This window comes from Neltuma alba, unplaced genomic scaffold (genome assembly GCF_004799145.2).
Source record: "Neltuma alba isolate B1F8T4 unplaced genomic scaffold, ASM479914v2 tig00012167_pilon, whole genome shotgun sequence".
Taxonomy (NCBI): domain Eukaryota; kingdom Viridiplantae; phylum Streptophyta; class Magnoliopsida; order Fabales; family Fabaceae; genus Neltuma; species Neltuma alba.
In genome coordinates, this window is record NW_021636714.1 from 391,803 (window position 1) to 404,917 (window position 13,115).

The following is a 13,115-nucleotide window of genomic DNA, read 5'->3' on the forward strand; positions in this document are numbered from 1 at the left end:
TCCCCACCTTCGTCTTCTTAATTTTTCCCCTGCCGACGTAGAAATCCCCTTCCATGTGATGAAGAATAGCGTATTATTGGGTGTAGTGTCAGTATTCTTTGGTCTTTTTTTTTTTGGGCCCAAATATTCCTGTTTTGTTTTTCGGGATACACCACGTTAGATGCATTTTGGGCCAAAACAATGGGCCATAAGCCCAGTAAGGAAGATTACATGCTTTCCTTCACCGCCACTTCCACCAGTCATCGGAAGCTGAATTCAGGCCGGAGGATACCGGGACCGATGGAGGAGACCCCATCGTCATCGATGGCCAGAACCAAAGCTAAGGCAAAAGATTCTCAAATGTGTTTATCGGGTTTTGATGGGATGAACGAGGACCTTCTCCTCAACATTCTGAGCAGGCTTCCCGCCCAATCCTTTGCTTCAGCAGCTTGCGTTAACAAATCCTGGAATCGAAATCGCGTCCTGTGTCGTCCTAAGCTCGCGTCTGTGTCGTCCTAAGCTCGCCTCTGCTCTTTCTCTCAACCTTCTCTCATGTACGTTTCTTTGGTCCACGTCTCTGGTCATGTGCATTTCACTTTTTCTGGCAATATCGCAGTCAGGAAGAAATGAAAATTCCGCACCTTAGATTGCGTTCCATTATCAAATGGTTATATTTCTACATTTCTAGGCATTTAAACGCTGTTAATGGTTTCAATCACCATTTGTTTCCCGCTTTGCTCCGAGAACACAATCAGGGCCAAGGAAGCAATGGCAAATCGGCCGTTGATACTGAGGGTGTTGATATGTTCAACGTTGGTTAAAAATGAAAATATAAGAGGTTACTTAAGTCAATAAGTACTCTCACCTAGTAGAGCTGGTTTTGTGGAATGAGCTCTTCTTATGGTGCAAGTCATTTAACGGGAATCAAGGCATCCGGCGTTCCGGTTGGTGTCGGCGTTGCTCTCTTTGCCTGGGGCTAGGAAACTAGGAGAAGCCAATTAAATGGGCCTCATGGTGGATTAGAGACCAAAGGACCCAGTTTTTCCAGTTTGTGAATCTTAGAAGTTCATAATCAATTATGCAGAATATACTTATTTCCTTAGATGATTTTTATGTTAAAATTTTCTTTTTTATAGTGAACAATGAAATATACGTCGTGCTTGCCTCACTTTGATGATAATTTCCGTTCTTCACAGATTGCATTAACTCTTGACTTTTTCCGTACTTACTTTAACAACTTACAACTTGCTTATTACTCTTGGAAATTATTGTACCTTCAAACAGGAAGCTTTAAAGGAGGTTTTCGATAAGATTCTGTCTGAGCCCATCCGTCCACATTTTGCCATTGCAAATGTTGGAAGTGGATTTGAACTACCGAAGACTCTAAGGCTTGTATGGAATTGCTCTCGCCTTCTTTTCTAAGTCCAAGAATTGTTTGTATTAAACCATTGACCTTCAGGTCTTCTGCACAGATTGGAATGAAACTGGGACGCTCTGTTCCCATCATTGTTTCTGTGGCTAACGGTATTATTGGAAGGGACACTCTTACCAATGAGCTTAAAGAGGTTAAATATCTATCGACCTTTGTTAGTTTTTATATTAGGAGTTTGATAAACTCAAGTGCTGACCCATGATTATTATGCAGGTCAACTGGCACGCTCTTTTGAGTGACCTCAGCGATGAAACAGATGCTGTACAGATAGGTGAAGGCATAGTTATGACCATTGGTTTTTTCCCAGGATTAAGAGTTGATGCGTTGCCACTAGTTCGACGATCAACAGTAATAAATTTTCTCTTTTGCTTTTTGAGTTTCAGGATACGTGTTGTGCTTTGTCAGATTTGCTTGCCTCGCTATCCTGATTGTTATGCATGCAATGTATTTTATTTAGCCACTTTTAAAAATGAGAAACCTATCCGTTCAGGATTCCATTAGGATAGTATTGAGCTTGTTGCTGTTCAAATTGTTAAGGTTGTTAGCTCTTATCCTACCAGATACCTGCAGAGTCAGCCATTGACAAGTTTGTAATGGATGTCAAGGAGTATTCTGCATCTGTTTCCAGGTGCTCGTTTCCTCAGGGTATTCTTTTATTTGGAGTAAGTAGATGGTAGTCACTTATTTATCAATTATTCATTTTATTTTGATTAACTCTTTCCGTTTTTTATTCACATCACTCTTGGTATTGTTGCTAACGGTGAGTTGGCTGTGCAGGAAGGAAGTACTGACATGAAACAGTTATGGAGAAGTTGGGTATGTGACAGTCCATATAATTATACACATCATGTTTCTACACTATGCTGCTGCTCATATTCAAACTTGCCTTTTAGTTTCTGGGGAAAATCTGTCAGGCATTTTGTTGCTTTGTTCAGTAGAACGTCTCAAAATTGGAGTTGACCAGAGAAGATTCAAAGAACTTATTATTTAGAGGCGTTTTTTTTGGTGTGTGAGCGCGCGGGGGGGTGTGAATATGATTTTTTAGAGTTGACAGACTCTTCACTTTATGATCAATCCATTTAAGAATATTATTGATTGCTTCCCTTGTAATAGTTTTGCTTTACAGCTTCTCATTGTGGGGGAATACATAAGTAGATGGAAACATGGAACAAATTTGTATTTTGTGTTAGTTTTATAACTGTAAAGTGAGAACTTCAATGACTTCTACAATTACAACCCTCTGTTTCTTGGCTTGTACTTGGCTAGTCTGTCCTGATGGTAAATGTTTTTATGCAGATTATGCCATGCCCAAGGACACGTTCATTGTTGGTAATGAGAGGGGCCGCATTACATACAGAAGCGGAAATGACTCTAGAAATGCTTATGCTAGAACAGGGTACTCAATAGAAGCTGTTGCTCTTGTTTTTGCTCGGGATAGGGACAGATCATCTGGTACTTCTTGCTATCTTTCTGGTAGATCTTTCTGCCGATACACGGTACAACTGATACAACTGCTACAGTTCATACGATTCTATTTTTCAATGATACAACTGATACAATTGCAGTTCATATCCCGTAAGACTAAACATGTTTGCTCTTTCAAAGGAAAGTATATGCCAAATGCAACTTTGTTTCTGTGTTTTTTTTTTTTGGTTAAAAATGATTAATGAAAGGAAGAAAATATTGCGAGTGCTGCTTTTTATGTCTCTTTATCTTGTTTTGGAAACTAGACCAGATCGGCGAGTTCAGCTGTGAAACTGGTAAACTGGTTACTAATTTGGTCTGAAACTAAGCCTAAATTGGCCCAAAGGGAAGCCGGTCATAGATTGGAGTAGTCAGTCAAAAACTGGTGAACTAATTAAGAAGCAGGCGGGTCATATAGGCATACACAAGCCCTCAGACCATAGGCTCATAAAGGGAAAAAGAACCTGATCCGAGGTTTACTAAACAAGGCCGCCTCCTCTTCCTTTTTATAGGCTCAATTACCCCACTTTCCTTGCATGCTTACCTGATGTGGGACCATGACTAAGAAGGCTTGCGAGCTAATTCCATTTCACCTGATGCAACCTTTGGGAAAAGTTTATTTTCTCCCAAATAAAGCACTCATGCAAGAAGCTGCTGATTGTGGAACAGATTCCCTTTAAGGCTCAAGTCTTTATGTTTGAGAATCCTAATTCCATATCCATTATTGATTATACACTCTAAATTCCGTTGACTACAAAAACCACTTAGCAGTGTGTTTGGTTCAAGTGCTATGAGACAATATTATAGTAATATGTTGCTTGAAAGTCTTCTATTTGATTTTTTTAATATATTTTGCTTATTACTTATATGTGCCGTGGAGTAATTAATGCTACAGGAGAAATTAAGTTTCACGTTGCACTGTCAAATGGTGTTTTACCTGTGGGTGGCAAGTACAAGACAGCTTCAGTCCGAACAAGAAGCGCTGAGAGTTCTACATGGCTGACTGCTAGGAGGGAAGGGCAACAGGAAATTCTTGATGGTCAAAGAATATTGGATGATGTTAACAATGAGGTTTCTAATGCTTTCGGAGTTTGAAGTCTTGTTGCCCTGTTTTTCTGATGAACCAAAAGTTTATGTTAATCACAGAACAGAACTAAGCTTTTTCATGATGCCGTTCATCTTGTTCTCTTTCCCAATATTCAATAAGACCAAGCCAGCAAGAGGCTTATGATTTCTTTAAAGTTCAAATGCAGTATACATGAACAAGTAAATAAATCTAATTGGTGATGATGCTTTACTGGTAATGGACTTTTAACTGATCCCTTTGTAATGAAGTCTGCACATACTATCACGTCAGACTGTGATTAAATGATCCGTTACATTTTTTTATCATCTCTCACATCAGCATTAGTTTGAGGGAAAAATTAATCATTCACTTGATTGTTGAATCTTTAGTATGCTGCGTTTTTTTATAGGAAAAGTGGAAGATAAAATATTATGATGACTACTTTTACTCTGCTTGGTTGGGAAGCCTTAATATTTGAGTATTTTGATGATAAACTTGATATAAACTTGCGTTAGCTCCTGTTATTTTTCCCCCTATATTTGCTTTCTTATCTATGCATGTTTTTGGACTTCAAAACATGTTCAGCTGCTAATCATATTGAGATGCCTGATTTGTACATCGGAGTATACAAGCGAAGAAAACTGTCCGTTGGATCAGAGAAGCCAAGACAAGAACATCTATTGCTTTTCATGGAGTTATGACGTATGTTATGAAACTCATTTGTTGGCCTTCTACTTTCTCATTGATATTTACACTTTTCTAAGGACTTCTGGAAAAGAAAATCAAAAAGGCAAAAGAACAAAAGAAAATTTTGCTGCAATGGCCTGATGAGCAGGCTCTATTTCTTATTCATCTACTACACTATTTTACTTTGTTCATTTGGCTCAACCAGCGTGGGTCATTGGTGATAGTTTATAGTTAGCATACTACATAATAATTAGATTAGGGAGCAATTGGTGAGTTGTCTAAATCTTTTTAATAGAAGTTTTAAAATTTGTTAAAGTCAAATTGCGTGATAAATAGATAAACGATTTCAGCTCCAAAAAAAAAGATAAATAGATAAACGATGATGGGATTGGTAAAACATCTAAGTATATTGGAGATTGGATTTCAGACTCAACAATGTTTTTATTTTTTATTATTTTGCTCCAGCAATCTTCTAGGCCCCAAGTTGTAATTTAGGGTTAGCAAACTCTGCAGTAGAGAAAAAGCATTGACCTATGATCTTCCAGCATTTGCAACCAAAAAAGAAAAATTTAAGGTCTCTTGTTTTGTACAGAGGAGATGAACAGTATCTGTATGTTGATGGGATCGGCTTAAAGACTGGAGATGTCTTTCAATTCTACCATTCAGATTGTAATACAGCATTAGCCTCATGCGCTCGGGTGTCTGATGAACTGGAGAAGATTAAGCTTGAAGCAAATTTCAAGAATCTCAGTGGTGGGGCCAGCAATGCTACTTCTGTGTTTGGAGGGTTTATTTTTGCCTGCTGCGGTCGTGGTGAATCATTCTTTGGACGACCCAATGTTGATATTTCCCCTTTCACAGAGAATTTCCCAGGGGTACCATTGTCAGGAATATTCTGTGGTGGGGAAATGGCCCGTTCTTCGTTCACAGAGAATGGCCAATGCAAAGGAGAAAACTCCATTAGTTGCTGTGTGCATGTTTACAGCAGCGTGTATCTGTTGATGTCTTGTGCGCCGTCACAGTAATACTGGAACCGTTCATGGTTCTCAATACGAGCATTTCTGAGACGTTGATGTTTTTTCTTGCCTGTGACCTTCTAGTTCATAGTCTTCAACATGTATATGATTCAGCTATATGCTTTTCAGCGCGTTTAGTGCAGAATCTTGTGCAGCTACAACAAATGCAGGTGAATATAATATCGTTTTTTTTTTTACCGGAAAATATAATATCGTTGATGCATATGATTATGGAATAAGTTCCCCCTTTGTATGAATTTATTTGTCATTTGCTTTATCATCATAAGCCCGAGTTCTTAGGGTGGAAAGCTCATTCTTTGAGATTTTCCCACAAAATTGAGCTTTCGAGCACATCTTAGTGGATTTTTGATCTATCATTTTGCTGAGCCAGGTTTCCCTCATCATGTCCAGCTAATGGTCGATTGAACTTGGAAAGATATTGGCCAAGCAACTAAGCAAAACAGAGAGAAAAAAAAAAGGGCGAAAATTGAATCTTTTTGAATCGAGAAAGAGCCATTGATATCACGGTCACAAAGTTTAAGTCATAGAAGGTTGATTTGTAGTGTTTTTTTTTTTTTTTAAGTATCCTTCTAATGGAAGACTAAATGTGAACACATTCTTAATTAACTAAATCTAATCCCGTTGGTGAATTCTAATATATTTTTCACATGTTTCACTGTTCTCAAATCATTTAGTCTTTTAATTAAAAAAAAAAAACTTATAAACACTTTACCATATATGACACGTCCTCCAGTTCTAGATGGACGACCATAGTACTCGCTAAAAATAAGCTCTGGAGAAGGCAGATCATGGAACATGATCAAAATAAAAATAAACTGCAATTTACACTGGAACAGAAGAAAACTCAAAGGGGAAAGTGGGTTACAATTTATAACTGAAAGGCAAGCATACTGAGAGTTATGTATGCGATCAATTAACAGTCATCGCACTGTGTCAATGGAAAGATATTGGCCAAGCATGCCTTAATTCGTCGGCTGCAGGCCTACAGATTTTCAGTGCTCTTTTTGTGTTTCATCTTTCAAACAAATGGAACATACAGCACAAATTTGGGGAGAAGGACACTTCAATACTAATAGCATGGTATTCAAAGACATCCCTTGATAGTTACTCTAGTGATAATACAACACAAAACCATCAGAAGGGAAAACACTGCAAGACAAAAGCTTGCTCTTTGTTTGGATTCTTATTTCATTACAAGCAAAATTCCAGTTAAACGATAAATTGAAGAATGACAACGGGGCCATCTCATATAGAAATGCCCAAGGACTTCTTAAAATTCTCAACCTCCAAGTATACTGTGGAATAAGGAAGGAACTCTGAGAAATGCTCTTTGCTAAGATCATTTATTGCTACCGCAAGTTTGGGGATTTCTAAGGTTTCTTCATGGGTCAAAGTCCTTACAAACCTAGCTGGATTTCCTGCCCAAAGTTCACCCGATGGAATTCGCCTCCCTGGGGGAACCACTGACCCAGCTTCAAGGATTGAGTGTGTCTCCACTAATGAGCCTTCCATCAGGATGGAATGCTGGCCAATAATGCACTCTGGCTCAATTGTGCAGGACCTCAAGAGGCTATATGCACCGACTGTCACAAACCTATCTATCAAAGACTCAGCTGGCAGGCCTGAATAACAGAAGGATGCATATATAATCAATAAGAATACATCCATTCATGATTAATTGTATATAGGAACACCCCATTTACATTTTATAAAGGATCTTAAGTTCCATTTGAAAATTAAATTCAAATCCATAAAACTAGAAGAAAAACACCAGCAAATAAGCACGCTGATTACTAACTCCACTAAATAATTGGTAAAACTAAATGAAGGCGAAACACAGAAAGCTTGTTTTAGGGAAGTTAAATATCTATAAGAAATATGTTACCATATTAATTCCGACTAGTGACCCAATATCATCTCAGGTAACAGTACCTTGGTGGCTCCAAAACCAAGGGAATGGAAGTAACGGTGTGGTATGCATGGGGACATAGCTCTTACAGGTTAGGTGTCAATGAGATTATTAACAGAAAATCAATCCAATAGAATTAGCTATCCATGGAAGGAGAAAAAATATCAAAGAGTACACACTTAAGAAAATAATACGGGGGCTTGTAGCTATTTAGAAAATGAGCAACACTAAAGAAGATAAATGCGGCTAACTTGTACAATTCAAACCAACAAAACTAAATTTTTGAACCAATGCCAGGGAAAGCGAGATTACAAAAGAGTAAAATAGATACTCCTTCAGTCCTAAACATAAGACCCTTACACTACTAGTACAAGGATTTTATATTTAGTAGTAGTATAAGGTCTTATATTTAGGACTGGAGGAGTACTACAATAATCAACCAATCTACAGCAGCTAAGCCGGAGTGATTGAGGAAAAGCACCCAGGACTAAGGAAAGAAAGCTCAGGGCATCCAGCCTCGAAGCAGCAACTATAAAGTCCTCGACAATTCTCAAGGAGATCTTTCAACATAGAATGTGCACAACCGATTAAACCTTCCTCTAGATTATTTATCACCGTTTCACTTAAATTAGAATCTAGACGGCCAAAGGCCTAACTATAATATGCTTAAGCTTTCTATTCATAGGAATTTTAGGAATTTCATATATAGTCATATTGGATTTCATTTTATGAGAAGACTAGCAACGCATTAGGATTCCGTGGCGAAACAGAATTTCCTCCTTGACGTCACATTTCCTCCAATTGTAATGTTAAATGCACCAACAATCAAAACCATTAGGACAAACCTGTTGGAGAAGACCAGGCGGCGTGAATAACACAGCGCTCCTGAACATTGGAGCAGAATCCGACTGTGATCTTATTGAGATCACCACGGAGGACGGAGCCTGGCCAGACCGAGGCTCCGTCGTAGACGGTAACTTGGCCAGCAAGAACCACGTTGGGCGCCACGTAAGCATCGACGGCGACTTTAGGGTTCCACTGCCCCAAGGGGATGATCTTGCGCTGACCTCTGTAGTCCCATTTCACGCGATCTGCCGAAGGCGTGATGGCCTTTGTCGCCTCCGTCGAAAGAGCACGGCCCAATAGCCGCGGTTGTAGATGGTGTTTTGATGCAAGCACGGTTGCGAGAGCTCTTCTGGAGAAGCGACCTAGAGTTGCCATGAGTCACAACTGAAACACCCAGTGGCCAACGGAGCAACACGACAGGACAGCGAAGTGAAGGGACCCGTTTGTGGGCTTGAAGATCAAGCAGCCAATGGGCCTTTAGCCCAAACCAAGCCCTATTATAAATAAACAGGAATGGCCCCACAATTCGTGGATCTGACGAGTTTATCGGAGCTCGGTGGCAAATCCAAGAGTCCAATTTTCTTCCGACGGACGAGGTGGGATTTTTTATCATCAAAAGATTGCTTCTAAATCACATAAAATTAATCCATTTACGTAATTTATTCATACGAAATAGTAGTACTATAAATTTTGGTGTTTGCTTCCCATGTCAGCTCTTCTGCTACATGCTAGCAGGCTAGCAGCTCCACCTGAGAACCATAAATTTAGCCCAACAAAATTTATTTTGGTTAGATTTTCTTAATAATTAAATTAAAAGACGTCATTTTTAGAGTGTATTACACTGTCTTTTAAGAACTAAATAACTAATTCACTTTAAGTTTATCAAACGCACACATTGCGATTTTATAACACAAGTCTCTCTCTGGTTTATTCTAGACAGCTTTAAATCAAGATTAATTAGAAGAGTTTGTGCAAAAATCAATTTAAGATATATTTTTGAGTATATTTAATAAGAATAATGTGAAACGGATTTGTACAAATTACTTAACCATCTATTTAACGTAAACAAATTAAAATATAACGGATTAACTGTTGACATTCTGGATTTTATTGTTGACACTTTGGATTTCACTTAGCTGCTTTTACAAAAGGATGTTTATTCTGTTGTGTTATGATTTTTTCTAATATACTCATTCAGTTCTAAATATAAGACTCTTATACACACTAGTATATGAATATTATATTTAGGACTGGAGGAGTATTTATTAAGAATAATTTGATTCTATGAGAGGACGGGTCCAAAACAGGGGTAAATTGAGATGTTGGTTTATAGTCGGATGATACAGCATATATTGCAGAGGAATCATCAATCCTTGGTAGTGAGTGGAAAAGCATCAGATGCCTGCCCATACATGCCTAGCTTTGAAGCTCGTAGCTGCATAATGTTGCACAATACTCCTCCGGTCCTTATTATAAGATCCAATTTGACTTTTTATTTGGTCCTAATTATAAAACCCAATCCATTTTGTCTCTTATATTTATGCATTTTTTTCAAGATAATCCTTCTAATAATGATAGTTTTAGCCAATATACTTAATTAGCAAGGATATTTTAGGAATAACAACACTTATTTATTATAAATAACCAACTTAACTTACTTCCTTAATCTCCTCAAATAAGTCAATTGGGTCTTATAATTAGGACCGGAGGAGTATATATATATATATGCAGCTTCAATTATAGTCGAAATTCACTCTCTTTTTTTTTTTGGTGAACAGTCGAAATTCACTCTTTTGTCAAGACAAGGGTTTTCCTCCTGCAGCTCCCTAACCTGCATATATATCTCAACAAAACTCTACATTAATTCATTTTTCTTCATAGAGCTCGTGCAACTTTAATTCCATCACAATCTTATCCTTCTTTTAAGCGCCTTCATGTTCTCTGCGCTGACGCGTCTCTGTCCACCATAACCAGATCGATCCGCAAACAATGCTCCTGTGTATCACATATATGTTTCCTATTGAGTTGGGATTACCTTTCCAGAGACGACGATCTCAACGCCAGTCTTCATTTAACACCAATCACACATATTCATCAACAAGCGCAATCATTCATTTACTCGATTGAGGATAACGATGCATAAAGGTGAAAATCTTAAAGACCACCATCAATTAAAAAAAAAAAAACAGAATATATATACCTGGACGGCTCTGAAAAGTATGGATATTAGAGTGAGAGAGTCCCCACCTGACAACGATACTTGCAAATAGTGCTGTGAATGCCGCGGAGAGGATCGTATTGATGATGGATGATAAGTAGTAGAAGTTGCGGTAATGGTATGTGAAAAAAAGAAGGGTAAGGCACTTATATATATACTCCTCCGGTCCTTATTATAAGACCCCATTTGATTTTTTATTTGGTCCTAATTATAAGACCCCAATCCATTTTGTTTCTTATATTTATGCATTTTTTTCCAAGATAATCCTTCTAATAATGATAGTTCTAGCCGATATACTTAATTAGCAAGGATATTTTAAGAATGACAACACTTATTTATTATAAATAACCAACTTAACTTACTTCCTTAATCTCCTCAAATAAGTCAATTGAGTCTTATAATTAGGATCGGAGGAGTATATATAGAGAGAGAGAGAGAGAAGTATATATGCGTACTCGTGGCCGGCAAAATGGCAGGACTTGGCAGAGGAAGAGAAAATGAGAAGAGCGACCTCGGCGTCGCATAAGATGGAGAGCTCATTTGCCTTCTTCATCAGCCCTTTAGCGTCCTGATGAATCCTGATTCTGGATGAACACGTTCGCCTACTACTAAACTTGCATTCAGTTCATCTTTTTCACGCTTCTTGTTGTCCCGATCATTTCCTCAGTCACCCCATTTTTAACTTTGTATTCTTTTTTAATTTCCAAGCACTACGTAGTTCTGTACAAAGACCCATAATCACAATATATGACGTAATTTGGAGGGCTTCCAAAATTTGTAATTGGAGTATCGACCTCACTACGAGTGGTTCACAAGCACAGGTCATGAAGTAGAACTTGAAACCATCTCACAGTCAGGTGTCCGCCGCATTTAAACGCTCACGTCTCCCTTTGGTGCGTATGGATGATTAATGCCGCTTCATCCTCGTCCATTATTCAAAGCTTTGTCTAACCTTCTGTAATTATGACTCCCCATTTAAAATAAGGCTCTCATATTTTTTAAAACTAACCAAACATACACGTCACTAGAGTATTATTTAGCCACAGAATTCCCGACTTAATATCGATAAACTTTGAATCAAATTGTCACTGCAGCTTAACATCAAATGGTACGGTTCTAATTATAAGACCCAGTTGACTTATTTGAGGAGATTAAGGAAGTAAGTTAAGTTAGTTATTTGTAATAAATAAGTGTTGTCATTCCTAAAATATCCTTGTTAATTAAGTGTATTGGCTAGAACTATCATTATTAGAATGACTATCTTAGAAAAAAATGTATAAATATGAGAGACAAAATAGATTGGGATCTTATGATTAGGACCAAATAAAAAGTCAAACGGGGTCTTATATTAAGGACCGAAGGTAGTATTACTTAATGTGACGGTTGGTTTGAAGGAATTATGATAAGGGAGTTGCAACAAAAATGGAGATGGAATCTTGAGAAATTTTTTTGGTGCCAGAATTTCCCTGCACTATCATGGTCGAATGAGAAACTTCATTCTCATGTTTGGACAATACGACAACGTAAGAAACTAATTTCTTATAACTGACAAATCAGAATTTAAATCTCTATTAAAAAAGATATTTTTATTTAATGTTTAACAATGCTTCAAATAAAATTACTTTTAAAAAATGACAGTCTTTTCTAATAAAAAATGGCATTTTATTTCTGCGTGACAATTTTTATTACAAGACCGAAATATCCCCCGTTCTATGATCAAACTAATCCTTTATTCCTCCTCCGTGATCTCTTCGCCGAATAACTCATCGGACTTTTTTAATTCGCTGTACAACTGACATCATTTTTACGCAAAGTTGTTTTTCACTTGCTTTTTTTACTCAGTCAAGCAGAAAAAAGCACGCAAAGGTGCTTTTTCAATGTGAGAACTAAGAATCAAGGTCACCTTCAAATCTTTAACTCAACCGAATTATATTTTTGACTTAATAATTTGTAATTAATTAGTTACAGTTATCTTTATTTACGTTTTATAGCATCAGAAACTGAAAAAAAAAATTCATGAAAAAAAAAAGAGCACGTGCGATGCGGGTAGAATCCTGATTCAGAATAATGATGTGTCCTGCTCTTGCGTCATTTGCCGCAGAGTGTGGCTGATACTGTCAAAACTAAATCCGCGGAAGTTACATAAATATGCCAACATGAAGATTTCAGAACTACTTTCTTCAATGTGAGATTGTACTTATTCAAGTGTTCTAGGTTGAATACTAACGATGATGTTTGCCAAATAGGGGAATACAATTTAACTTCAATTAAGCGGAATCCTGCACTTATCCCAATTCCAAATTCGACGCCCACAAACAGAAAAGCGCACCACGATTAAAACCATCTATGATTTGAGACCCGACATTTGAAAAGTCGAAATAAAAGTTCAGAAAAGTGAAGCAGCACCATAGCGCCATCAGTGTAACCAATCTTTTTTTTTTTTGAGTGAAGGTGAAACCTCTATCAACGCAAGAACT

At 37.6% G+C, this 13,115-nt stretch overlaps 2 protein-coding genes across 2 annotated transcripts; one reads left to right on the forward strand and one right to left on the reverse strand.

The window, feature by feature from the left end:
* The first annotated feature begins 165 nt into the window (after positions 1–165).
* LOC114724054 (F-box/LRR-repeat protein At5g63520-like) lies at positions 166–5,818 on the forward strand. Its single transcript, XM_028910322.1, is given in 12 exon segments — positions 166–476; positions 479–533; positions 1,264–1,371; positions 1,452–1,544; positions 1,625–1,759; positions 1,972–2,073; positions 2,189–2,207; positions 2,210–2,227; positions 2,708–2,863; positions 3,771–3,946; positions 4,527–4,643; positions 5,174–5,818. Coding segments are annotated over 12 exon segments (1,755 nt in total). The 5' UTR covers positions 166–180; the 3' UTR covers positions 5,654–5,818.
* A 689-nt stretch (positions 5,819–6,507) lies between these two features.
* Positions 6,508–8,817, reverse strand: LOC114724100 (gamma carbonic anhydrase-like 2, mitochondrial). Its single transcript, XM_028910392.1, has 2 exons — positions 8,420–8,817; positions 6,508–7,287 (listed from the first exon to the last, which is right to left on the reverse strand). The coding sequence occupies exons 1-2, from the start codon at positions 8,793–8,795 to the stop codon at positions 6,911–6,913; spliced, it is 753 nt and encodes a 250-aa protein (XP_028766225.1). The 5' UTR covers positions 8,796–8,817; the 3' UTR covers positions 6,508–6,910.
* Between the last annotated feature and the right edge of the window lie 4,298 nt (positions 8,818–13,115).

What these genes read in the sequence shown, in the direction of transcription:
- LOC114724100 (XM_028910392.1), bottom strand. Translation starts at nt 8,795, where the DNA reads ATGGCAACTCTAGGTCGCTTCTCCAGAAGAGCTCTCGCAACCGTGCTT. An exon ending in CGCCTGGTCTTCTCCAACAG is followed by an intron (nt 7,288 to 8,419) that starts GTTTGTCCTAAT and finishes TCTGTTATTCAG; the next exon opens with GCCTGCCAGCTGAGTCTTTG.